The sequence below is a fragment of the Mesoplodon mirus genome (genome assembly GCF_964341445.2).
Source record: "Mesoplodon mirus genome assembly, chromosome: 4".
Classification (NCBI taxonomy): Eukaryota; Metazoa; Chordata; class Mammalia; order Artiodactyla; family Ziphiidae; genus Mesoplodon; species Mesoplodon mirus.
In genome coordinates this window covers 125,025,998-125,052,648 of record NC_138979.1, presented here as the reverse complement: position 1 = coordinate 125,052,648, position 26,651 = coordinate 125,025,998, and the positions used below count along the sequence as shown (strand labels likewise).

General features: G+C 38.0%; 2 protein-coding genes across 3 annotated transcripts in view; one reads left to right on the top strand and one right to left on the bottom strand.

Annotated features, from left to right (window-relative positions):
* Positions 1–3,608, bottom strand: part of SRP54 (signal recognition particle 54) — a 42,614-nt gene extending 39,006 nt beyond the window's left edge. The window contains exon 1 of the mRNA XM_082619893.1: positions 3,429–3,608. The gene's annotated coding sequence lies outside the window, so the exon portion shown is untranslated. The remainder of the gene's footprint in view (positions 1–3,428) is intronic.
* Positions 3,609–4,010: 402 nt separating this feature from the next.
* On the top strand, positions 4,011–26,632 carry LOC309803530 (uncharacterized protein). Of its 2 annotated transcripts, XM_082619894.1 has the most exons (8): positions 4,011–4,210; positions 12,639–12,760; positions 14,336–14,474; positions 17,448–17,569; positions 19,457–19,567; positions 21,180–21,286; positions 24,738–24,828; positions 26,327–26,632. In XM_082619894.1, exons 1-8 carry the CDS (start codon positions 4,114–4,116, stop codon positions 26,441–26,443), a joined length of 906 nt encoding a protein of 301 aa, XP_082476020.1. In that variant the 5' UTR covers positions 4,011–4,113; the 3' UTR covers positions 26,444–26,632. The 2 variants fall into 2 exon arrangements, with proteins under 2 accessions (XP_082476020.1, XP_082476021.1); XM_082619895.1 differs by lacking the exon at positions 19,457–19,567.
* The last annotated feature ends 19 nt before the right edge of the window (positions 26,633–26,651 follow it).

The following is a 26,651-nucleotide window of genomic DNA, read 5'->3' as shown; positions in this document are numbered from 1 at the left end:
CACCAAATGGAATATTATTTGATAATAAAAAGAGATGAAGTACTGACACATGCTGCAACATGTATGAATCTTGAAAGCGTTATGCTAAATGAAAGAAACCAGTGACAAAAGAATATACATGATTCTACTTATATGAAATGTCCAGAAGAGAAAAATCCGTAAAGAAAGAAAGTGGATTAATAGTTGCTTAGGGCCTGGGAAATGGGGGAAAATGAGTGAGGGCTTCCCTGGTGGCGCAGTGGTTGAGAGTCCGCCTGCCGACAGTCCGGGAAGATCCCACATGCCGCAGAGCGGCTGGGACCGTGAGCCATGGCCGCTGAGCCTGTGCGTCCGGAGCCTGTGCTCCGCAACGGAAGAGGCCACAACAGTGAGAGGCCCGTGTACCGCAAAAAAAAAAAAAAAAAAAATGAGGAGTGAGTGTTAGTGGGTATGGGGTTTCTTCATGGAGTGATGAAAATGTTCTAAAATTGATAGTGGTGATGGTTGTACGCTCTGCAAATACACTAAAGACCACTGAATTGTACCCTTTAGGTGAGCTGTATGGTATGTTAATTTTATTTCAGTAAAACTTTTAGAAAATAATAATATTTGTCATCTCTGGATGGTGAATAACTAGTAATTTTTATTTTCTAATTTATATCTTTTTGCAATTTTCAAGTTTTTGGTAATGACTAAGAGTATTATTTTTTGTTAAGGGGAAAATTAATTATTTTTCAAAATGCTCTGTGAGAATTAGAATGATATTATACTAGAGGTTGAGACGGAGTTGTGACTTTTATTCATTTTAGTCACTCATTAAACACCTACTATGTGCTCCAGGAATTGTACCAGCATGAGAAAAGTTCTAACTCCAAATCAATAAATTACATCAAGTTAACAAAGACAAGACTCCTCTGTTAATTTCAGAAGATAAATTATGCATCATACCACCACTGACTTCCCTGCCTTATTTTGCACCAAAGCAGTATCAGGAAATATTCTCTTTATTAAAATGATTCTGTTTTCGAATTTAAAACTCATTTTAATATTAAAAGGTATACCAAAAATTCAATAAGCAACAATGCATAATAACTCAAAAACACTGGGAATCAATTCCTTAAGATAATTTTTGGCTCTCAAGTCATTCATAAAAAGAATCTTTATGTAAACTGTTACCAAGAGGAAAATTAAAACAAAATCAAAAGAATTCCTTGGAAATAGTTTGCCTTGAAGTTGAAAAGAACACAGACTGAAAATATGGATGAGGAGGGATGAGGCATATGCTCAAGCGATGGGTAATTTCAGTGACATTCAGCTAACACCTGTCAGCTAAAAATTAAATACTCAATCAGAATCTCTAGGGATGGTAACATCACAAGATTATGGGGGAAGTGGCCTCATCTAAATTCATGATTAGAAGAGCAAAACAAGCCATCTACATTTTGAAACACTTCACTGGCTATACTGATGTGCAGCCAGGGTTAATAATCACTGCATGAAGCAACACTCCTCAAGAGAAACAAGAGAATGAAAAACCTGTTCTATAATTTAAAAATTAAGAGACAATGTAGCAAATGCATTGAAGGGAGAGCAAGGAGACTACATACACTAAGCATACTCCAAAAGTCTATTCAAGAGATATGGGCTTGAAGAACATGAGGGGAAGGGGCTCAAGCCAAGGGCTAACCATAAAGCAGAATTTATAGGACCTAATGACCAAATGGTTATGGAGAATGAAGGAGAAACAGAGGCAAAAATGACTCTAAGGCCTCTAGTTTGACTAACCAGGTGGCTAGTGATGCCATTAACCAATGAATGGAAGGCAAAAAGAGAAGCTGGTTTGAAAGTTAAAGAGTTAATAGAGAAAAGATTCAAGGGGCTTTAAAGGTTATTTGTAATGTTCTTCTACTAGGTTGGATATTGAGTGTTCATTTTATTATCCTTTTAAAAACTGAACAAACAAATATCACAAAATTCAACGAAAACATGGGGCTAAAACTCAAAGATACACTAGGAATCCCTGCTTTTATGCACTTTTGTGCGTAGGACGTATGTCATTTAAAAAGGGAAAAAAAGGAAGGTGGAGAGAGTGAGTTTGGTTTTAGACCTATTGAATATGCAGAAACTAAAGAACTATTTCATGAAACAGAGGCTAGAGAAAAAGATGTGGAAATGGTTGGCATACAAGGATAATACCATGGAAGTAGATGAGAGCTCTCAAGGAGAGCATTTGGGTTAGAGCCATGGTGAAGGGCCAACCAAAAGGAGAGAGTCAACTAAAACTGAGAATAATCAGAAGGATAGAAGCTTTTACTAATTCCCTTTCCCTCTCCGAAGGCATTCAGAAGCAAATCAATTGAAAACAAAAGCTACCACTTAATGGGTATCTTACTGTATTCCAGTGGCAGGTCCAGAATTTCTAGACAGGTAGAGTTACAGGAGTAATCTCTTTGAAGGAGGGCTTGAAGATGTTTTTGCACAGTACTTCATATTCGGTTGGAAAATACTAATTGATCAGATCAAAAAATCAAAGGAAAGAGGTTTGAGGGAAATATTTCCCCTCCCCTTTGGCACCACCACTGCTGTATTCTAGGCACTGTACCAAACACCTTACCTAATCTTTCATCCTCATACTAAGCTTATTAGGTAGATGAGGAAACTGAGGCTAGATCAGAATAACAACTTGCTCAGGGTCACAAATCTCCTAAGTAGCACATCTGTGTTCCCATAGCTCTCATGGCTCTTTATGCCTTACTAGAATTTCTCATTACTCATCTTGGTGTAATGTATATTTATGTGCCTCTCTCTCACCGTACTGTTAGCTCTTCAATGCCAGTGTTCATGTCATTAATTTCTGTATCACTATAGCTAAGTATGAGTAAATATTTTGTTGAATGAAGCATATGAAAGAACTAGGTGATAAGAGTATCCAGAACGCCAATAGGCGAAAGAGCTTCAAGAAATGGTTAGCAGCACCAAATGCTACGGAAAGAGCCATCAGTATACCTTAAGTCGTCAATGGCACTGAACTGGTATCCCTTATTCATTTTTGAAAGCCTACTATAGGCGGAACAATGTGTTAATTAGGCACAAGTTAACATGGAAAAGTAAAATCTGGTACAAGTCAAAAGATTTTCGGAGAAGTAGCCACATCTAAATCCTTGATCACGACAGCAAAACAAAGTCAAGCCTGCAATTGCTTACGTTTAATTTGGTTCGGGTAAATCTGAAGACAATTTTAAAAGGGTCACAGCGCACCTTTTAATAAAACTTCTGATGGGAGACACGAGATGAAAAAGGGCCAGCGCACCTCCGTCTCGGTGACGGCAGCCGGTGGCCAAGGACGCCGACTAGGAAGTCTAGTCCCCAGTGTCTAGCCCCCTAAGCAGGGTTAGGGCTGCCCCTAGCTGCTAGTCGGTAGTGTTGAGCGGGAAAAAGCACACACTTACCGCAAAAGGCACCGCTACAGCCGTGACCCAAACGGGCCGGGGAGTCCTTCGCGAAGCCCCACGCCGTGGGAGGAAAACAACGAAAGCGGGGATCAGACAGACAGGTGCTACCCCACATAAACTAGGGTCCCAGCGCCCAGCACCGCGACGCCAACTCCCACCAGCTGGAAGACCGATGACTGCCACCGAACCTTCCGCCCAATGTGGTAACGTCACTATTCGGCGTAGTCCAGCCTTTCATGAAGAGGATACACTTCCGCTTCCGGGTCACCCGCCGCGTTCCTTCAGTGCGTTTACCGAAAGGGTTTATTGAGATGTTTCTTTGCTTTGGCTTTTGACATTCGTTTTCTATCGCTCAATAACTGCGGCATTAAAGTTAGTATTAAGATAGGAAGCTCTCTAGGGATGCGATCTCAGGAAAGAAGTCCAAACTCCAGGCGCCACCTTAAGAAAAAAATGACTTGGCTGAGCATCACCAGCTAAGGGAGATGGGGGTGTAGGGATGTCTGCGTGTAGGAATTCCCGGGAGCAAGTGAGAACTCCAAAGAGGGGGCGGGGCTTAGAACTTTAGCAACCAAGGGAGGCGGGTTCCACCCCGGGTCGAATCAGGTGTCTGGACCCGCCTCTGCCCACGCCTACGCGTGCGCAGTGCGAACCTTTCCCCTGCTCTGCTTTTTCCTCCAATATGGAATTCCGCTCAGCTCGGCAAGCAGTACTGCAGCTACTCCGTACCATGGCTCCAGCAGACCTCCCAGCTCTGCTCCAGTGGATGAGAACTACCCGTAAGCGATCAGAGCCAGAGTCAGACGGTTGGGGCAAGAATATGCTGTGGGCGCTGACCTTGGGGACTTAGGGTGAGGCCAGAAGCCTTCCACGGGGTAGCTGTGCTGGTCTCTGCTCTGCTACGGAGCGGGTTGAAGGGGGGCACATCGCAAACTTTTGTCAGTTTAGGATTGGGTGCAGGAGGACCTGGCTCTGGGTTTGTGATTCCGCTACAGACTTCTGACAAGCGGCTACAGCCGCCTTGTGTCTAACCTCTTTTCTGAAGGAAAAAAAGGGGGGAAAAAAAAAGGGGAAAAAAAGAGTGGCCCCTGCTTGCTGCAGCTAGAGAAAGCCCTCGCACAGAAACGGAGACCCAACACAGCCATAAATAAATAAATAAATAAATAAATAAATTTAAATTTTTTTTAAAAAGTCTATGTAAATCTGCTTTAAAAAAAGTTATAAAGGATAGAAAATTAAGGTGTGTATAAGAAAATAAATAAAATAATCAAGAAAATATTTAAATGCTTAAAGAAGTTAATAGTAGGTGACTAGAAGCTTTTAGAAGCTTTTCTGTTTCCTGTATTTTAAATACATCTTCATTGAGCAGAATTGAACCTGTTGCTGAACAGCAGCTACAGAGTTGTTAGAGGTTCTTTGAAATTCCGACAAATCTAAAAAGCAAAGCCTGGGGTCTACTTACATTTGTCGAACAGCATACTACTGCAGTTCTATATTATATTGCTATTACCACTGAGGAAGTAGCCACATAACTTACAGATTTTCCAATCTTTGTTTCCTGTTTGATCCTTCGGTTTCTCAATTTCTTATCTCCTCTTGCCTTCCTGTGGGTAAATGGAACAGTTTTAGAATTCTGTTCTTGTTTATAGTGTTTCTGAGTATATCTCTTTGTATAGTTTTCTTTGTGGTTACTCTATTACAGTATACATATGTAACATCACCATCTACTGGTCTCAATGTTTTAACACTAGAAAGAAGTATTGAAATCTTACTTTCATGTAGGTCCCTTTACCCTCCCCCACTTAAAAAATATGATTGTTTTATGTATTTCCTCTATATACATTGAGCACTATTACAGATGGTTTTATAAATTTTGATTTAACCATCAAATATGGTTTAAGAAACTAATGAAGAGCAAGATAGTGTAATGAATTTACTCTGTTTTTACCCATTCTGTTGTTCTTTCCTTTCTGAAGTTCCAAGCCTTCTTCTGCTATTTCCTTTCTGTTGGAGAGTTTCCTCTACCAGTTCTTTAAGGGTAGGTCTGTTGGCAACAAATTCTTAGTTTTTCTGCATCTGAGGTTTTCTTTACTTCTCCATTCCTGAAGGATAATTTCATCAGATATAAAATTTACAGTTTGTGGTCCTTTTTTTCTAGCATTTGACAAATTTTGTAATCTTCTGGTTCCCATGGTTTTTTGTTAAACAAAAAACAGTTTTGGTTTGCTTTTTGATTTTTGTTTCTTTTGTTTTGGGGGTTTTTTTTGTTTTGTTTTTGGGGTTTTTTTGTTTTGGTGGTTTTGGGGGAGTGTTTTTTGGCTGTGTTGGGTCTTTGTTGCTGCGCATGGGCTTTCTCTAGTTGCTTTGAGCGGGGGCTACTCTTTGTTGTGGTGCGTGGACTTCTCATTGCAGTGGCTTCTCTCGTTGTGGAGCACAGGCTGTAGGGCGCATGGGCTTCAGTAGTTGTGGCACGCGGGCTCTAGAGCGCAGGCTCGGTAGTTTTGGCGCATGGGTTTAGTTGCTCCGCAGCATGTGAGATCTTCCTGGGCCAGGGATTGAACCCGTGTCCCCTGCATTGGCAGGCAGATTGTTAACCACTGTGCCACCAGGGAAGTCTGCTCCCATGGTTTCAGATGAAAAATTCACTGCTTGAATTGGTGTTTCCCTACAGGGAGTGAATCATTTATCTTTGGTTGCTTTTAAGATTTGTTCTTTGTCTCTTTTGTTTTTAGAAGTTTATGGTATGTTCTTATGTGGATTTCTTTGGGTCTATCATATTTGGAGTTTGCTTGGCTTCTTATATCTTTAGGTTTATGTCTTTAACCAAATTTGGGGAGTTTTTAGCTATATTTCTTCGAATACTTTTCAGCCCCACACTTTTTCCCCTACTTCTGGAGCTCTGATACTAACGTTAGATCTTTGTTATTCCACAGATCCTTAAGGCTCTGTTCAGTTATTTTTTTTTCTGTCTATTTTATCTCTGTTGTTCAGATGGAATAAATTTTATAGATCTGTCAACTCAAGTTTACTGATTCTATCCTCTGTCATCTCTACTACTGAACCCATTCAGCAAGTGTTTTTGTGTTGTTATTGTTTGTTTGTTTGTTTAGTTTTATAGTTTCTATTTCTTTTTCTATGACTTCTGCTTCTTTGCTGAGATTTTCTATTTTTTTTCACTTGGTACAGGATAATTCTTAACTGCTTATTGAAGCATTTTTATTATGGAGTTTGCTTTAAAAGCCTTGTCTGATCATCCAAATTCTGATTAATTTACATGTTAGCATCAAGATTGCCAGATTCACATTATGACTTCCTGTTCTTGGTATAAATGATTTTCCATTGTATCCTGGATATTCTGATTGTATGCTAGGGTAATTTTGATTTTATCCTGGATATTTTAGATATTATGCTGACTTGATCCTATTCAAATCTATCTTAGTAGGCAGTTACCCTGCTTAAGTTTAACCTATTGGTTCTGGCCTGCTTTTGTGGGCTGTAGCTCTGATAACAATTTAGTTTTCAGTGCCCTTGCAGTGCTATTCAGGTCTGCTTCATTCCTTGAAACTGCTGGGGCTCCTGCTCAATCTATGCTGGTGTTGCCTGCATGGAGAAGGACAGTTTCTTGGATCACCCTATGTCACTGAGCTTACCTTCCACCAGTGGGAGTAGGGGACAAGCAGTACAGGGCCTGGTTTGCTCTTGGCCACTGGGCAGAAGGCTGGGAGACCTCAGGCCTGGGTCTCTATCCTGCTGGGTAGAGGGCCTGAGGACAGCAGCCTCCCCTGTCATTACCAGATAGCCTGCCACTGCCCCAGGTGTGGACTAGGGATTAGGGCTCCCCAGTACATCTCTGTTGTTCTTCCCCTTTACAGTCTTTGGTGAGAGAGAGCAGGCTTTTCTTAGTTTTTGTTCTGTTCTTTTTTTTCAGTCTGGCTGTTGGTAGTTCTGGGATGCAGGCCTCTCCAGGGCCCCGTCCAGGCTACATGGAAGATAAAAGGAAAACTCAGGAGGGAATTCACTGCGGTGACCCTCCTTCCTTAAATCCTCAGGTCACTAGACAGTTTACCTTTTTTCTAGCTTTCAGAGTCCTTTCTGGTTGCTTGTTGATTTATTTCCAGGGTATTTCATTGTATTTAGAGGGGAGGAGCAGGGGAAAAAGAGGGAAGTAGCCATCTTGTCTAGGACCAGAAGTCCCCTCAGTAAATTTTTTAAATTTAATAAGAACTTCAGAGTAATATAAGATATGAATGAATAATAGGAAATATATAACCCAATGTTTAATTATGTATTGTAAGTCATTAGAGGTAAGGATATGGGTGAGTTAAGGCCAGAGTTTGAACGTAAGACTTCATGGAGATGAAGTAACTTGAGCAGGGCCTTATTGCAAAAGGCAGGGTCATAGAGTTGAAAGGAACAGTATGAACAGGAAGGAGTATGGAAAACACTTGAGGAGATTTGCACATCTTGAGCAGAAGTTATGTTAGAGAGTAATGAGAATAGAAAATAGGATGGTTAGACTCTGATGATATAGAGGGCCTTGAAAGTCTAGAGTGACACTTCATATGTTGAAAAGTGAAAAGCTATCCCAAAATTGTAAGGAGAAGGAGTGACACAAAGTGAAGTTGAAGCACGATTAGTTTAAAATCGGTGTGCAGGATATCTTATATTGGGGGGAAACTGATAATTCAGGAGCTAATTGTGAGTTTGTCCTGGTATTCTAAATGTGAGGTGGTGCCTGTGCCTATGAGGTATTTGAAGCGGTAATGAAGAGGAAGTGGATTCAAAAGAGAAAGTGATAGGACTTGATACCTGACTAGATGTAAAAAGTGGGGTTTGATTCATAGACTGTCAGCTTTGGTGACTTCTCTCTCCCCATGTATTTAATTAAATATAAGTAGGAAATTGTTAAAGAATGAATTTTGCTCTTTAGTGAAGCTCTTCTTTCTCCACTCCCTTCCCACCTACATATGTAATTTGAGAAAAACCTTACTGTCCTTAGGCAACTGATTAACACCTTTCTTTAACTTTTTCCAAGCAACGTACTGTTAACACACATTCTGAAATAGCTATTATACATGTTAAAAGATGTTCAGCCTGACTTGTAATTAAAGAAATGCAAATTAAAACAACAAAGTTTGTTTTTATGGTACTATTCAATGCTATAAGGCTTTAATGAAACACATATTCTTATTCTTTTCTGATAGATTAAATTGGTATAATCTTTCAGGAAAGAAATTTGACAATATGTAGCAAAAGCCTTTAAAATGTTTAAATACTTCTACTTCTAAGAATTTATAGTAAGGAAATAAATACAAAGAGATGATGTATGCCAAAATGTTAGTTGCAGTGTTCCCAATTTTTCACAGTTAAAATTGTATCTAAATGTATAGTAGTAGAACTGAACGGTTAAGTAGTATACATATGGTGGAATATTACACAGCCTTTTAAAATAATGTTTTAAGGAATTTAATTTTAATAACAAATACTTATGATGATAGAATGTTAAGTGAATTCCAGTTTTACACACTGCAGTAATATCCTATCATATCATGCCTGTTCCACCTGTTTTATAGCCATTATTGGGGCAAAAATATCTTGCCCTTCTTTTCAGAAGTTATTTGCCAACCACTACAGATAATGAAACTAATTTTAGCCTCTTGAGCTAAAAATTTCCACAGTGCCTTACATACAGTGCTCAACAAATATTAACTTATTATGAAAGATCTTTTGAGAATTTTCTTCCTAGAAAAGTATACATATTTATGTATACAACCAAGCATGCAACTTTAGGCCTTTTATGGACCACATAAAGCCCATATGTGGATCCTGCTAACTAGGACCATGGTGAAGAATCACTGCTGTAACTGAAGGAATCTCTTTTTACCCTTGAATGTAGTTGAATCAGAGTTTGTTGTCCAGGATAAGAGGTGTCAGTTCTCATTTTCACCTGGTATCCTTGGGAATGAGTCTTCACTTAATACTGCCTTTTTAAAATGACTGAGTAGGGCTTCCCTGGTGGCGCAGTGGTTGAGAGTCCGCCTGCCGATGCAGGGGACACGGGTTCGTGCCCTGGTCCGGGAAGATCCCACGTGCCGTGGAGCCGCTGGGCCCATGAGCCATGGCCACTGAGCCTGCGCGTCCGGAGCCTGTGCTCCATAACGGGAGAGGCCACAACAGTGAGAGGCCCACGTACCGCAAAAAAAAAATATTAAAAAAAATAATAAAATGACTGAGTAATTTAACACACAATTTCATAATATCTCTCATCTTGCCTGGTGATGCTTACATTAATTGGGGGATTGACTCCCAAATAAACATATTTAACTAGGGAGACAGCGGGAAATCTATTGTGATGGTTCAGAATTTGCAGCCCTTCCCATCTTTCATTTCTCCAGCTCCCTCGATCTTCACATATGACTGTTTAGATGGTTCACCAGCACCACCCCTTCCAAGTCTATTAATAACCCAGTAGCAGTAGCAATCAGAGCCCTAGACACTACTAAGTGATAGAAGAGGAAAATAAGCTAAGGTAGTCATGGATTAGAGAACTAAATTGCCAAATCGAGTTCAGTTCCAGGGCCACATTTAAAGGGGCTGTTGAACAAGTCCAGAAGGTGACAACCAGATGGCAGTAGATATGGTTCCCACAATATATGAGGAACCGTGGTCAGAGCTAGGGAGAAGAGAAGGCTAAGGCAGTGATAGGGGAGCTCTTACTAGCCAGCTGCCTTCTGAGCTCCCTTAGAGAGACTGTATGGTATAGTAACTAAGAGTTCAGAGTTAGACCTACATTCAAATTCCAACTCTATCACTTTCTGGCCAGTATGACCTGAGACAAGTAACTTAAATTCTGACCTCACATTCTTCTTTTGTTATAAAATAGAAGTGATAATAGTACCACATATAGGATTCTGAGGATTAAATGACTGAAAAGCACTGCACAAAGTTTAGCATGCCTTAAAAGTGCTCATTCAATAAATGCCGTATAGCAATAGCATTAAAGATGATGATTCCTCTCGAGCTGAAATTAGAAAAATGAGCTGTTATGGAAAGGCAGATCCTGGCTCAGCACATGGAAGAAATGCTCTTCCCAAATGTGTTCAGGTGAAGACTGAAAAACAATCATATGTCAGAGATGCATGGATGGATTCTGCCATTTGGTAATAGTTCGTAATTAAGTTCCCTTTCCACTGTAAGACTCTTATAAGGCCGACCCACATGAAAACTATGTTTTCCTAACATGGTTGTTTATGTTACAGAATTAAATCTGAAGAAGTTGGGCTATGAAATATCTTACTTTGGTATAATGAGATTTTTATTGGCTTCTTCAATTATACCATTTACAAATTGAGAGAACTTGCTAAGAATCAATGGTGTGAGTGATATTATTAGAATTAAGTGCAAGTCATAGAGGCTTCTAGACAGTTTTCCATCTACAGAGAGAAGCTAAGCAGATGTTAGGTATTAATTAACACCTTGAGAAAATTTAATTAGATTTTAAGAATACAATTTTTAAAAGGCCAGTTTTTTTAAAAATGCATCACAGGTGCTATTTAAGTTCCACCTAAAACAATTTGGAATGAATCTTCATAGTATTTTCATTTCTCTATAATTTATATTTTGCATCCTTCTAGAAAAAATTTGAAGCAACAGTTTAGATCATTATACTAGATAGGTGAGGAAAGAAAAAAGAGCTAAAAGGCCTTTCTGCATTAGTTCAGAGAGCCAAATAACATATCAGTATCTTCATATTAACTACTATTGCTCAAAAGGAAGTTATACAGAGAAAGAACCTCTGTACGTAGGGAAACAGTGGAAAAAGTGAAAAAGAAGAGTAGCTTTATTTAGAAGCAAAAAACCTAGGTTTGTTTCTTGTGCTGCTGTTGGCCTGCTTTGTAACTTTTCACAGTTCATTTAACCTTAAAAGACTCAGTTACCTCCTCTGTAAATCAGAGAATGTAATCTTGCTTTGTCTTCCTTACATGGATGTTATAATACTTAAATGACCTAGTTTCTATGTGAAAGAACTTTGCAAACTAGAAAATATTATCCAAATTTTAATTGTTATTTGTGACATGAAAATTGCATTCTGACCCAACACAAGAATTATTATGTTTAAGAAGGAAATCATGAACTTGTTTAAAAACAAACAAAGATTTGGGGGGGGAAATGTGGAGATGGATGATATTTTCTTCAGAATCTCCTTGTTTTCCTTCTATAGCTGTTTTAAAACAGTAAGAAAAACACAACCCCTTCGAGGTCCTTTTACTCTAGCAAGAATTCAATATAAGTCTTTTAAGAAAAAGGTAAAATGTTTTCATTAGTAGTCCTTTCCAGTCTATATTCGGCATTCAGGCTGTAGCTAACAGAGTATTTTACTTCCAGATAAGTCACATTCTAGTTAAAATTATATGAGCTGCTTAGAAATCATACTTTTGTAGAGCCAATTTAAAAAAATTTATAAACACACAGATAAGTTGAAAAAGCAGAACAATGAACACCACCTTTATACCCTCACCTAGATTCACCGTCAGTCTCTTACCTTCTCCATCTTTATTGCTACATACATCGGCATGCACGCACACTTCCCTTTTTGCCAGATTATCCAAAGGTAGGCCACAGTCATCAGAAATGTGCTGTTTTAATGATCATTTTATCTGCTGTTCAAATGCAGTGGAGCAACATGATTCTTATAAAGTTTATTCTATAGTTGGTGCCATCTGTTAGTGCTTGTTATCCAAAGTCTTGAGTACGTTTTATTGGAGGCAGAGATGCTCAGATTAAAGTTATATTCTTAGTAATCCCTGTGTGATGCCTCCTAAACTTGTAAGATCTATATGGTCACAAAAGGAATATTTGACTACTTACTGGTAAGTTTAAGACCCTAAAAACTAATGGCAGTACTTTCCTTAAGTAAAAATAAAGTAGTAAAAGTACTACATATTTTTTAAATGCCTTTGTTGTTCTATAACAGGCTGAAATAGTCAAGTTTTATATTTTCAAGCAGTTTGGAAAAAGGAAAACCTCAGTGTTTTCAATGGAACATTTGTTAAAATTTAAATATTTCATTGGTTAGAAAGTTTATTTATTGTTATAAATTGATGCTATCTGATGGAAAATATCCACCCATTGTAATCACTTAGTCTCGGTATGAGTACAACCATAAAAGCTGTATCTGGTTTTTTCTGTTTTTTTTTTTTTTTGCAGGAGATTTTGATGAATTCATTCAAGACAATAATGACATTATGTTGAAAAACATAGCAGAAGACCTTCGGAATTGCTTACCTCTAGAATCCATGCTTTCCTCAGAACATCTAGCCCTCCAAAAAGTAAATGTGTTTAATTAATTTACTCTTAGTGCTACTTGAGGACTCTCCTATTCTCCGCTGACCCCATTAGCCTTTCCAGTCTAATCAGTCCTGAATTCTGCTTTTTCGTTTGGTGCTTCAATCATGTCGCCAATTCTTTTGAGTCTGTAACCTTCTGGCTCCCTAGTACCATTCATTCAACAGATATTTTTTGACGGTGTCCTGTTTGCCAAGCACTCAACCCCCCACCCCCACCCCCAAAATCAAGGCACGACATTAATCTGTCCCTGCCTACATCATTGTCCTGGTTTTCTTTTCCCTGTTCCATTTCCGTGGCTTTTATCAAGGGTGAAGTTCACCCCTTTGTCTCCTTCTCCTACTTTTGCGTTACACAATTTTTGCTTCTTTTATTCCTTTATTCCTAGAATTCTCACTTTTCTTCTCCAGACAACCCCCTCATTCAGGTACCTTCAAAGCCCAACTCTTATGGGAGGGATACATATGCTATGAATACTGTTTCCTAAAGCAAAACTAAGAATAATAATTTCTTCTTCCCCCACTAATCTGAAAGTAGCAGCGCTTCATGTGGTTTTTCAGCATGTAAATTCCTGAGCAGAGGTACTAAATCCTGTACATTTTTAGTAGTTCTGTGCTCATTGTGAGCACTCAGTAAATCTTAGTAAACATCCAGTCATTCACAGGAGGAAAATAGTGGGTCGTATAAAAACTGAGAGCAATATTTGTAATACAGTTTGGATGTTATTAATAAAACAATCTTAGCAGTCTCATGATATAACACAATATATAAAGAGAGAAAAATGTATTCATTGCATGTTAATGGTGGACCCACAATCCCTCATCCCAACAAACTGTTTTTCTCTTCCTTTGTTTCCTTCTGGTCCTTGTATATGTTCATACATTTTATATACTTATATATGTGTATGTGTGTGTATAGATGTAGATATAATTTGTGGATTTCCAAGCAGATAGGTTGATTCTTTAGTGTTAAAGTAGAAGGAATCAGACGTATTTTTCTCTGTAGCTGCTTGCTATTATATCATGTACCACCAGTATTAATAAAGTGCTATTATTTGTAAGCATGGAGTTTTACTAACATTGTTATTATTTGAAAACTTTGCTTTTGGGCAAAGATTACTTGCTAAGTATTTTGATGGGTAAGTCGCTGACATGTAGGACTCAGAAGACCTGATATTAGTTTCAGTTCTTCCCGCTCTTAACTAACTAGTGTCATTTCTTGGGAGAACTCTCTCTGGGTATCAGTTTCTTTATTTGTAAAATATACTACTTAGGACGGACAAGATGGTCTCAAAATACTCCTTTCAATTAAAATTTTAATCTATTTCTCATAGCCATGTTTTGCATCATGACATGTCAAATAACAAGTTGCTAGTGTCTGAAAAATAAAACAAAAGCAGAGCAGAGTTGCTGACTTCCATAATCAAAACTTGTCTTCCTGGGCCTTGTCGTTGCTCTCAGAATTTTAGCATATGAACCACTGATGTTTTGCCTTATTTAGCAATAAAAAGAGACTTCTTTGTACTTTGTTTCTTTTGATGTTTTTCTTCTCTCCACCAGATACAGCAGCAGCCAGAACCCACAGTCCACGTTGATGCATTCCTTTATGATGAAGACTTTATTGATTCATTATGTGAGGAAGGAAAAATGAGCAGATACTACTGTATGGTGTGCGGCTCACACCAGACGGCACCTTTAGGTGGGTACTCAAGCCTGCGAACCTGATGACTTCGTGTGTACTTTTCCTTACATGTCATGAGTATGCAGATTTTATTTTTAATATCTATAATTTTTATTTTTTTATTTATTTTTGGCTGCATTGGGTCTTCGTTGCTGCACATGGGCTTTCTCTAGTTGCGTCGAGCGGGAGCTACTCTACACTGCAGTGTGCGGGCTTCTCATTGTGGTGGCTTCTCTTGTTGCGGAGCACGGGCTCTAGGTGCGCGGGCTTCAGTAGTTGTGGCACGCGGGCTCAGTAGTTGTGGCTCCCGGGCTTATTTGCTCTGCAGCATGTGGGATCTTCCTGAACCAGGACTCGAACCCATGTCCCCTGCATTGGCAGGCAGATTCTTAACCACTGCGCCACCAGGGAAGTCCCAAGTATGCAGATTCTTGCCTAAGCATTCACTGTTTTTTGAAAGCAAAAGGGCAACCTGCAGCCTAGCCATTACCAATTATTGCAGTCAGGGAAACTAAATAGAAACATCGTCCAGGGAAGCTAGGCCACTTCTTGTCTCTCCCAGGGGGATATTTCTGCTTTTCACTGAGCATGTTTAATTGGAGGTGACTTTTCAGGTCCAGCAACTAATCAGAAGTGAATGAATACAGGGAAACTGACTCATACTTTATATACTCAATAGAGATTCACATTTAACCATAGTGCTGATTTATTTACAATGAGAAATATAACTGCCAAGGGGGCTGAAAACGTTCTCCCCATAGAAACATCTACTTGAGAAGTCAGATAGTAATCAGATATTGTTGGATGGGCATGGATTCAGAGGACGGAGATAGAGAATCTTGACAGTCTATTCAGGCCATGATTTAACATCATGGAGCATCTTTGGTCTATAACCTAGAACAACTCTAGTGACAGTCTCCTGCATCTCTTTCCCTCAGATGCAGCACCTGTGTTTCAAATGGGAAACTAGACTGACTCCATGCTGCTAAGATGTTAACTCTTCTGTTAATATATTTTTTGTTCAAACTGGATATTATTGGCTAGGCTATTAATTAAACATGCTATTTCAGTCTCCCTGCTCACTTAGATTTAGAGGTGTTGCTTAGAGTGGGTAAGTAATATTGTGCTCATATTACTGATCTTAGATAATATTATTCTCGAAAATTAGCTACTACCAAATTTGTAGTATGTTGCTAATACAAATATATTGTACCTGTATTGTAGTTGGGGATTAAACTCCCCTGGTTTACTGATTTAAGATTCTATTTTTAGATAGTACTTATTTCCATTTGAAGTATTTGAAATTCACAGAATAGAAAAGGACTTAGACAAGAACAGTAGAGGAAGGGACTTCCCTGGTGGCGCAGTGGTCAAGAATCCGCCTGCCAACACAGGGAACACGGGTTTGATCCCTGGTCCGAAAAGATCCCACATGTCATGGAGCAGCTAAGCCTGTGTGCCACAACTGCTGAGCCCGTGTGCCACAACTACTGAAGCCCGTGCGCCTAGAGCCCATGCTCTGCAACAAGAGAAGCCACCACAGTGAGAAGCCTGTGCACCACCACAAAGAGTAGGCCCTGCTCGACGCAACTAGAGAAAGCCCACACACAGCAACAAAGATCGAACGCAGCCAAAAGAAAAAGAACAATAGAGGGAAAACTAAAAAGTGAATTATAAATAACACCATATCAGATCTGACATACAGAAATTTACAGAAGGGCTATGTTTGACACAGAAAAATTTGGAGGTTAGGATGTATTTTCACATAAAAATCAGATTGTAAATAGTGTCTGGACACCCAGACCAGCCCAGATAACTATAATGACTCTGAAAAAGCTATCACTGTGTGGGCCTCTTATTCCCTATATGAAAGGGGCTTGTCCAGCTACAAGACACGAACGATGACTCTGGAGCCCAGGGCAGGAGCACTAACGTGGCAAAGAGGATCGTGAGGATGAGAGGAGATAAGGACTATGGTGGTCAACCCCCCTCCACCCCATCACCTCCAGTGTTACTTCTGAGGCCTAGTCATCCTTTATTTTCTTCCAAGGGATTAGCCTGCCTGCTTCCATTTTCTTTGCCACCAGTCATTAGTTATGATCAAAGTTTTTCCCCTTCCTGACCATTATATCATGTAGCATACAGTAGAGAAAGTCTTTGGGTTACCTCCATATCAGAAAAAGCAGACTCGGGCTCTCCCAGGTATTTCATTACAGAAATAATGGAGTGAGAAGGTGGTCTAGGAGACTAGAAATTGTAGCAATTAAACTAAGGGAAATAACAGTTTAGGAGTGTTTTAACCTCCTTTCATACCACCCCTCTCCTGCACTCCAGAACACACTTTAGGTTGGTCAGGGCTGCCACATTGTTCCACTCCAGAGATGGTCATTCATTTGGGTAGTTTACAGTCTATGCAGCAAGAGGTGGAAGCCCTGTGGTTGGCTCTGGGATAGGGTGAGAAAGCCAGATGGTATGGGAGTTAGGAAGCAGTTGCTGGGAACAGCAGGTCAGAGGGAGAAGAGGAAGGGGAAAACCCAGGACACCCTAAGCAGCAGCAAGAAGGAAATGAGGAGCATGGGGGTAGGGACAGGCAGCTGAGTAGCGGTTTTCTCGAGGCCTTTGATGACGATGAGGAGGAGGAGGAGGAGGAGGAGTGATGATGATTTTGGCCGTGCTGCACGGCTTGTAGGATCTTAGTTCCCTGACCAGGGATGGAACCTGTGCCCCCTGCAGTGGAACCACTGGACTGCCAGGGAGTTCCCTCTAGAGGCCTTTTAAATGTCAGAGACTTCATATTTGTTCTTGTCTAATACAGCTCAGAGTGAATGAATACAAAATTATCACATTAATTTTTTCTAAATAACCTCTGAATGGCTTTCATTGATTAAGAAAAACATGAAATACACTTTACAGGTGAAAGAATTAGAAATACAGAATGGAATTGTTAATCCCCAAGCAGAATTTAATGTTTACTCTGTTCTAATTCTCCAGGGTTTATTTCTCATTCCTTCTCTCTCATGGAATTGAAGTTTATTTATCATCATGTACTCCCTGATCTATCGGGAAAGGTCTTGGTTGACGTTGGCTCCAGGCTTGGCACCGTCCTTTACGGGGTAAAGTCCAGCTTGTAGACATACTCAACATTTGGAAATACTTTCTTCTCTTACTAGCATCAGTTTTGCCTGCCACCATCCAAGGTGACAGCTTGGCTTTATTTATTAGAGTAACAGAATAATATTGTTAAAATAGTGTATCAAATTTGGACTTTCAAAGGCCAGCTCTCTGATTTCCTTTACTAGTTTGACTTTGTGACACAAGTGAAGGAATATCAGCAAAACAGCAACAGGTGACCCTCATAACACTTTGCTATTCTGTCACTCACTGCCCTTCTAACTCCATTTTCTGTACTGTACTAAAATAGTATAGTATACTGAGTTTTGATAAGAGCGCTTATAAAACTGACAAATTTACTTGACCTGGGTAATTGCTTATGGCTATGAGCAAGTCCCTGAACACCTCTGTGCCTCAGGTTCCTGACCTGTAAGTGAGCAAACTAAATGATATCCAGCACACATCGTGCTCTAGTTTTCTGTGATCCAAAGTTCGAATGTAGACTTTTGTGTCTTCAATGTGGCTTTTTTTAAAAAATTCAAATCATGAGCATTTTTAATATTCTTAAATGGTTTTATCAAAAAACTGCAATGTGGTTTCTGGTTGTCATTAGCAGATGTGTTAAAACATGTGGCCAACAGCAGTAGATGTTCATGCCAGAAACAGGCCCTATCAGTTGCCAGCATCACTGCCTGCCCTAAACAGAAACAGTTAACTCTTTCATGCTTCATTTATTTTTCAGTATTGACTTTTATTCTACAATTAGGAAAAATAGCCATAATAGAAAGTACAGTTTATCAGATGGCTTTGTTTGGAGAACATTAGAGATTATGCTTGTTTACCATATTTTGTCCATTCCTGTTAATTTTTTTATTTGTTAGAAAAGTATATAGCTGAAATAATTGTGGCTATGCAGGTATTTGGCAGCATTAATGAATTTAAACATATTGTCATTTTCCTCTATAGTACGTCACTGATTCAGTCAACAAAAATTTTTTGAATACTTACATATGCTCCATGGAACATATTCTAAAAATCCATGATGAGCTATGAATATAAATTTAGTTTACACGTAAGTGTTAGTTGATGTATAATGGTCTTCAGAATATGATTTGACCTCTCCTTCCAGATTATTTTTTGTTATTACAACCAAAAATAGATACATAATAATATATAGTCGGTTCTTGATGATCCTTGTTAACTAATGGCCAGTTATCTTTGGTGGATTGCCAGACACCAGGCTGACTTCTCAAAGCCAAACAGGACACACCTCCAGCCACCCTCCTCTTGTGTCAGACTGTGCATGAGTTTCCATTATATTTCCCACAGGTTAATACCTTTCTTGCTTTCCCCTGATGCAACTTCCCAAGAAATTACAGAAGTAGGGTATTAAACAAATAATCTATATGTGATCACTTTCCTCATTTCCAACTTTGTTGAATGCACAGTTTTATCAGGAAAAGTAAGAAATCAATCTTTAAAAATATGATTACTTTTAAATAACAGAAATTAATAAACTATAATCAGGGTCTCGATGAGTAAGAGTCTAAGTTCTTAAAAGTTGTTTTACATAAATTATAAAATGTTATTTGTCTTTCCTTTTTATCTTTATTTTTACTTTATTGAATTCTATTTTTAAAAGTTTGATTTTTAGGGACTTCCCTGCTGGTCCAGTGATTAAGACTTTGCCTTCCGGTGCATGGGGTGCGGGTTCGATCCCTGGTTGGGGAGCTAAGATCCCACATGCCTCGCGGCCAAAAACCAAAACATAAAACAGAAGCAATATTAAAGACTTAAAAAAAAAAGTTTGACTTTTAAAATTTCAAGTAGAAATAAACCCACAACTAAAAGCTAATTCTTTTGCATCATAATGTATCTTCATATTTTAGGGTTATCTTTACAGTTCAGCATCACAACTATATGGAGTAGAATTGAATGGAGACTTTTGCCAGTTGCAGGAAATGGTCATAAAAAAGTACCAGTTCACTGACAGAATAAAGGTACCCTTTTAAATGTTTATTCTGTTATCCACCGTATAGCATAGTTTAGCCAAATTTCTTCCGCATTGGAGTTGGAAACTCTTTTTGAATCTATTCTTGATTGCTGTTGTGTAGAAACAGATTGAGTTAACTTAATATTTTAAAACACTGATAATAAAGATGAATTATTATCAATATGTTCCACTCACATTTTTCTCTTCCAAATTTTATTAGAAAGTAGAATTTTTTCTTAATTTTCTTCATATCAACTATAGTTTTGGTAGCACTAATTTTGAATCTCTTGATGTTGGTCAGAAGTGTATTTAATTAAATTCTGAATGTCGAAAGTAAGCAAAAAGGTTAAGTAATGCTCACAGTTTTTATCTTTTTATAAGCTTTCAATAGGAATTGTGGGTGCCACAGAATAGCGGTTCATGGGAAAATGATGTCCTGGGTTGGGCTATGACAGAAATTTTCTGTTTCTTATATGTAAGGGGAAAAATAACAAAAAAGGGGAAAGGAAGTTTTTTGGTTGATGCAGTAATCCTTGTCATTTCACTAGCGATCCTACACTTCTAATGGCAATGCACAGAAGTATTGTGTATCTAAGGATCTGTGGTATTCAGTGCAATCAAATATTGAAAGACATATCTTAGTAAGATTAAAGATCTAGCTTTCCCCTTTCTTATAGAAGGAAAACTTTTCATTCTCTTCCTCCTTCCATCCTTCCTTTTTTTTCTCTTTCTCTCTCTCATCTTGGAAATTGAGAGGCAAGTGATCAAAGAGAATTCATTGTCCAATAATAAGTTCATGGATTTTTCTCACTATCCCATATTTAATGAACAAAAACACACTGCTCTTACATAATAAGAATCACATAACTAACAGGAATATTGATTTAATTAGAAATAGAGATTTAAACATTCTGGATATTATTTATTTGTAAGGCTAAGTTCTTTTTTGAAAGGAAATCATACGATATAAAAAACTTTTTCTCTTCTTTTTAAAATAAAAGTTATTTGCTTTGCTCTTGAGCAAATAATGTTTCCTCTTATTATCTTGCCTGTGGTCTACAAGACTTGTTGATTATAGTCGAAGTTAATTTTTTGAGGTATATAGTTTTTTCAATAAATTGTTTTGTTTGCTTTCTTGGATAGATAATATATTCAAGTGAATTTTAGATGAAGAGTTGGACAAGGCCAGTTAACATATTTGTATTAACATTTTACAATTTATAAATTAGTTTTTAAATTTTATATGGTCCCTTTTGATTCTGTGAATCAGGACATATATTACTCCATTTTATTTATGAAGACACTGACTACCCAAATGTACAAATCCAGTTGATGATGGAGCCAGAATAACTAGTGATATAATGGAAAACGCTCTGAACTGGGAGTGAAAAGAGTGTAATTATAACTATATAAAGGATTCCATCTAAAACAAAATTTTTACAAGTTTATTAGGTATTGAGTATCTTCCATAGGTAGTAGTATTAAATATACTGTTCTCCCATTTTAAGAAGTGTGAATCTCCCATATTGCCTCACAACATCATTGAATCAATAGCTATTTCTTACGTGATTACATGATATGGTGTCTTCGTTCTCTTACGTGAACTCATTCTTTTTTAGGTGCTTCATGCAGACATCTGTACACAAGGTTCACTTCTACAAAATGCTGATGTTATTATAATGAATAATGTCTTTGAATATTTTCTTAATGAGGCAGAACAGGCCAGGTACGTTATTTATTCAAGCAAGAAATCTGTTGTTAAAATATATCTAACAAAGTATGAAAAGGGATTGGTAGAAGTGTTTTCATATTAAACTTTTTTTAATTAATTAATTTATTTATTTTTTGCCACACTGTGAGGCTTGTGGGACCTCAGTTCCCCAACCAGGGATCAAACTGGGGGCCCTAGCAGTGATATTAAACTTCTCAGAAATGACCTCAACTGTCAGGAGTTTATATTAATACGGAAATGTGTTATGTCTAAATGAAAATAAAAATTATCTTTGGTTGTCTAACCTTGTAAATATTACATCTAATTTTGAGTAGTTATAAAATGGTTTCATGACCGAAGCATTTGCTTCGCAGTCTGGGATGCAAGAAGTTATCAATTCCCAGTGGGTTTTTATACTTATTCTTTTCTGCCTCAGTTTTCTTTTCTTTGAAAAAACATGTCCTATGCTCTCCTATCACAAAATTATGGGAATTAACTGGTGCCTATAAATGACTATAAAACAAGATGTAGGGCTTCCCTGGTGGCGCAGTGGTTAAGAATCCACCTGCCGATGCAAGGGACGCGGGTTCGAGCCCTGGTCCAGGAAGATCCCACATGCCACAGAGCAGCTAAGCCCATGTGCCACAACTACTGAGCCTGTGCTCTACAGCCCGCAAGCCGCAACTACTGAGCCCATCTGCCACAACTACTAAAGCCTACGCACCTAGAGCCCATGCTCCTCAACAAGAGAAGCCACCACAAAGAGAAGCCCATGTACCGCAGTGAAGAGGAGTAGCACCCGCTCGCCATAACTAGAGAATGCCCGTACACAGCAAGGAAAACCCAACTCAGCCAAAAATAAATAAATAAAATTTAAAAAAACCCAAGATACAAGAATATTCAGCTAGAAAACAGTGAATCATGATCAAATTTTAAAAATGTTCTTAATGTGGTAATAGTAGGTTCCTGGAGTTTATTCCACTATTCAAGCAATAGAAAAATTAACAAATCTCTGATCACTTTTTTTTTTAATTTTTGGCTGCTCTGCACAGCTTGTGGGATCTTAGTTCCTCGACCAGGGATTGTACCCACGCCCTGGGCAGTAAGTGTGGAGTCCTAACCACTGGACCACCAGGGAATTCCCTGTGATCGCTTTTCTGACTTCTCATCAGAACTTATAGGTTCCTCTAATTAGAAAATTCCTGTAGTCTAAGACACTGATTTTCTGGTCAGTTAGGCTTGCTGACTTATTTATCATAATGACATACGTATACTCTAGATGCAGGAAACCTCCTTTCCATATCTATGAAAGGGCATTACACACATTTGGATTAGTGCATCAGTGAGGTTTCCACTGCAAGAAATAAAAAGACATAATTATAGACCGTAAACAGTTAATATGGAGTAGAATCCTGAATGAGTAACCCTCTTTATCCTGCCACCCCTTTACCGTCTATATTTTCTCTCTCTCTCACACACATACACACACATATCTATTACTTGTAGGTTAAGGTTAGTACAAAATTAACAGTGTAAATAGTTTAAAAAGAAACTAGTTCAACAGAAAGCTAATCATATCCTCAAAGCTCAGCCAGAATGGGTGATGATTTTTTGGTCACAGGCTAAAGGCCAGAAACACAGCATGAACAAGTTGTTTTAATCATAGTGCACTCTTTAAGCTTAATTTCCAGTGGACAAAGTATGTATAGCTTTTTACCTTTTTAAGTTCAGGACCAGTAGTCAAAACATTACATAATTGTTGGAGAATGAAATATACTAGGTTTATGCTGTATAAGAAGTTAAAAGACAAAAACACCTTAAACTCTTCACAGATTCATATAGGAAGATTTTGAATGCTGAAGAATGATGAATGCTACCTGTTAACTTGATACTGGAAAGTATTTTCATGTTTGGGTTGTTTTAAAAACTATCTTGGGGGACTTCCCTGGTGGTCCGGTGAAAAACCCGCACGCCACAACTAGAGAGAAGCCTGCATGCCGCAACTAAGACCAGACACAGCCAAAAATAATAAGTAAATTAAAAATCTCAAAAAAAAAACTATCTTGGAAAATTAATTCACAAACTCTGCATGACTCACCAAATACGTACTGACCATGTGTTAGTTAGTTCAGTCATTTCTCCAAGTTAATCAAATGCAGTGAATTCTAAATATAGATAGATTATAGCCTCTCATGGTTAATTACCTTCATCATGAATGACAGTACATGGGAGAAAGTGTAGAAGATCCAGTAAAGCATTCTGATATTGGAATCATTCTGACAAAATTGATCATTTACCTATATAATTCTGTATTGTAGCAAGTAGAGTAATTCTTAGTTTAAAAGGTGCCTCTGTATTTTTTCAGTAGGTGAAACATATACAACTACTACAATGACAGCTTCTCAGAAACAGCAAGTGCTATTTTGAGAGCCATGCCCAACCGTGCCAGTATACTCAGCTTCTTCAGTCTTACTAAATAGACTTGTAAAATATATAATTTCTAAGGAACTACATCAAGACAACGAACAGCTCTAGCCCAAGCACAGTGATATTTATTATCAAACACTGCTTCTTGGTTTTATATTTAGCCTGAGAAAAAGAACATTTGTATCGTTTTGCCTAGTAAGCTCCAGAATATACTAAACCCAATAACCATTGCTGTAACTAAAATAAGTGCAAGTGATACTGCTGCCCACCTGCCCCACTACAAGGGGTGCACATCCCTGCATTGCTTGACCCTTGCTCCCCAATAGCAGGGTGTACTGTCAAGACTCGTGCACAGTGTAGAAATCCCATTCTTGTCTGCTCTACAGGTTAATCAGAACTGATCAGACACTGCCCTCTGACACATATATATGCACATGGCATGCCATCGTGCTTTAAATCTAGTTGATCTCATTAAACTTCTCAGGTGCCATAGTGTCCAGAATTCTTTCCATTGAATATTTCTGACAGCCAAATAAAGTATGATTTCACTCTTGATATTATTTTAAAAGATCTAATCTATATGTTATACTCTTATTTTAGTCTTTGCTTGTTTTCTGGCTTCTCTGGCCTTTCTCCATGAGTCTTTCCCACTCACCCGCCTCAGCCCGGTTCCATTCTGCAGAAAGTTTGACAGTTCATAAAGAATTGAAGAGGCTTTAACGCTGATCCAGCTTTGATTTCTGTATCAGTTCTGAAAACTTCCTTTTGGCCTTACTCACAATCCCTTGTATTAACCCTAATCCCCATCTTGTTAAATCTCTCTCAGTATTGTAACTTCACAGTTTTGCCAACATCCCTTCAGGAACTGAATTTACCAATTTCTAGTATCTTGCTGCGGTCCTGCTTTCTGCTGGCAAACATTTTTACCCATCTGGATTTCTACATGTCGCCTGGGCTGTATATTTTTTTGTCATCCTCATTTTGAAAAAATATCCAGTGTCTGGTAAAGCATAACATATAAGTTTTGAATGTGTTATAGAGCCTGGGAATATATCAGCCATAATGTAAGGAAACAAGGATCCTTATTAGTGACAGTGCCAAGTCTTGAAGATTCTCTCTCAGGTCTTCAGGTATGTAAGCCTCTTTCCCAGCATTTTTATTGACAAAACTTTTCTTCTGCTTTTTTCTGATAGCTGTTAAAATATTCTAGAAATGTTCTGTCTGAATATAGTGACAATGATAGAAAGAATAGCAAAACCTTATGGCTTAAGAACTGATTTGTGGTTTGTTCACTGGCATCAAGAGCTCTGAAAGTGTACAGATTCCTTTGCTTCTCCACCCAGTTTTTCCAGCTGTGGGGTTACAGTTTTATTTAGGTTAACAAATGCTATTAAATATTTGTAAGAGACTTAGAAGACCCACATCATAACTTTTTCCTGAGAACAAAAGGAACAGAGCTGTTCAGGTTTCTAGAATCAGTAAGTGGACTGGAGGCCCACATCCTGAACACAGTTGAGCTAGGTCAAGTTTGGAATCTTGCACAAACTGCTTCTATGTTCCTCAGATTCTCCGTACAAAATAAGGCTGATACTTAATAATAAGATTCAGCCCAATAAATTGACTCTTTTATAAAGGTTAATTAATGTTTGTAAAGCTCTTTGAGATCCCTAGATGAAAGATACTGTGGCATTTCTTAGTACAGAGTCGTATTATCATTTTCTTTAATACCTCTTTCCTCACATATAAGCACTGCCAAATTTAAGTATATATTTCTTCCTTTAAAAAACTAAACAATCATCAATAATACCTTCTTTAAAAATTTTTGTCAATCATCTAAATTACAAAAGTAATTCATGTTTGTCATAACAAGGGAAATAATCCAGAGATATATAAAGAAACGATGTTGATCTCCCCAGTTTCCCCCCACCTAATTCCCTCCCCATGAGATCCCTACCCCGTGAGTGGTATAATTCTACCATACTTTTCCATACTCATAAAAACATACCTTTTAAAATATGTGCTCTCCAGTTTATAATGTCTGTATGTATTGAAATAATTCAGTGATTTTCACTTACCAAAGTAAAATATTTTTGAAAGAGTCCTTATATGTGAATTCTTGAATAACATTATTGCTTTCCTATTTAATGAAACTTCTTTAAACAAATATATCCATTGGTGGCTCCAGAATTTCTGTATCCTGGAGACCCAAGTTTGCAATGTGAAGGGAAGGGCCTGATAAAGGTTATGGAGGGAGATTACCCCCTCTCGTGCAACCTCTTAGCACCATCACTGTGTGTATATGAACCGTTTCTCTGTGTACTCCCATTGTTGTTTTAATCTTTTATTGTTTAAGCTAGTTTAATTATTAAACTATTTACATTAAAATAATTATACTATATGTTCTTTATTCTTTCAAATTCCAAAATCAAGGTAAATTACTTAAGTCCCTGAATCCACAAACCTACCATTTAGTTCGACAGAGAATTATGTGGCACCATGTAGAACTTAGTCCCTCTCATTGTAATAAAAATCTTTTGTGTTCAATTACTTAGTCATGATTTCTCGAAATTCAAGAGAATAGGTTCATTCTGCAATTTTTGTATTTGTTTATGACCTTTTTTTTTCCAGGTTAATATACAGTTATCTCCCTGGGTTGAAGAGGTACCACTGAACTATGATGTGTACCCAGAAAAGGATATTGACAGGGAAGCTCTTGAACAAATACATTTATACAAGATTCTCTAACACCACAAGAGTCCTACCTCAGTGTAAAATAATTACAAAATAATTTAAAACAAACAGAACCCCAGTATCCTAACACACATTTTTTCTGTATATTCCTTTCTAGTCTTTGTACATATGCTTACATATCTGTAAATAGTTGTATGTGTATATATACAACTTTGCGTGATAATTTTATTAAAATATTTGCATGAAAAAATTTTGGTTTTCC

Coding starts and splice junctions, on each gene's coding strand:
- LOC309803530 (XM_082619894.1), top strand. CDS start 4,114: ATGGAATTCCGCTCAGCTCGGCAAGCAGTACTGCAGCTACTCCGTACC. Junction 14,475..17,447: donor ACACCAGACGGCACCTTTAG/GTGGGTACTCAA, acceptor CTAATTCTCCAG/GGTTTATTTCTCATTCCTTC. Junction 19,568..21,179: donor AGTTCACTGACAGAATAAAG/GTACCCTTTTAA, acceptor ATTCTTTTTTAG/GTGCTTCATGCAGACATCTG.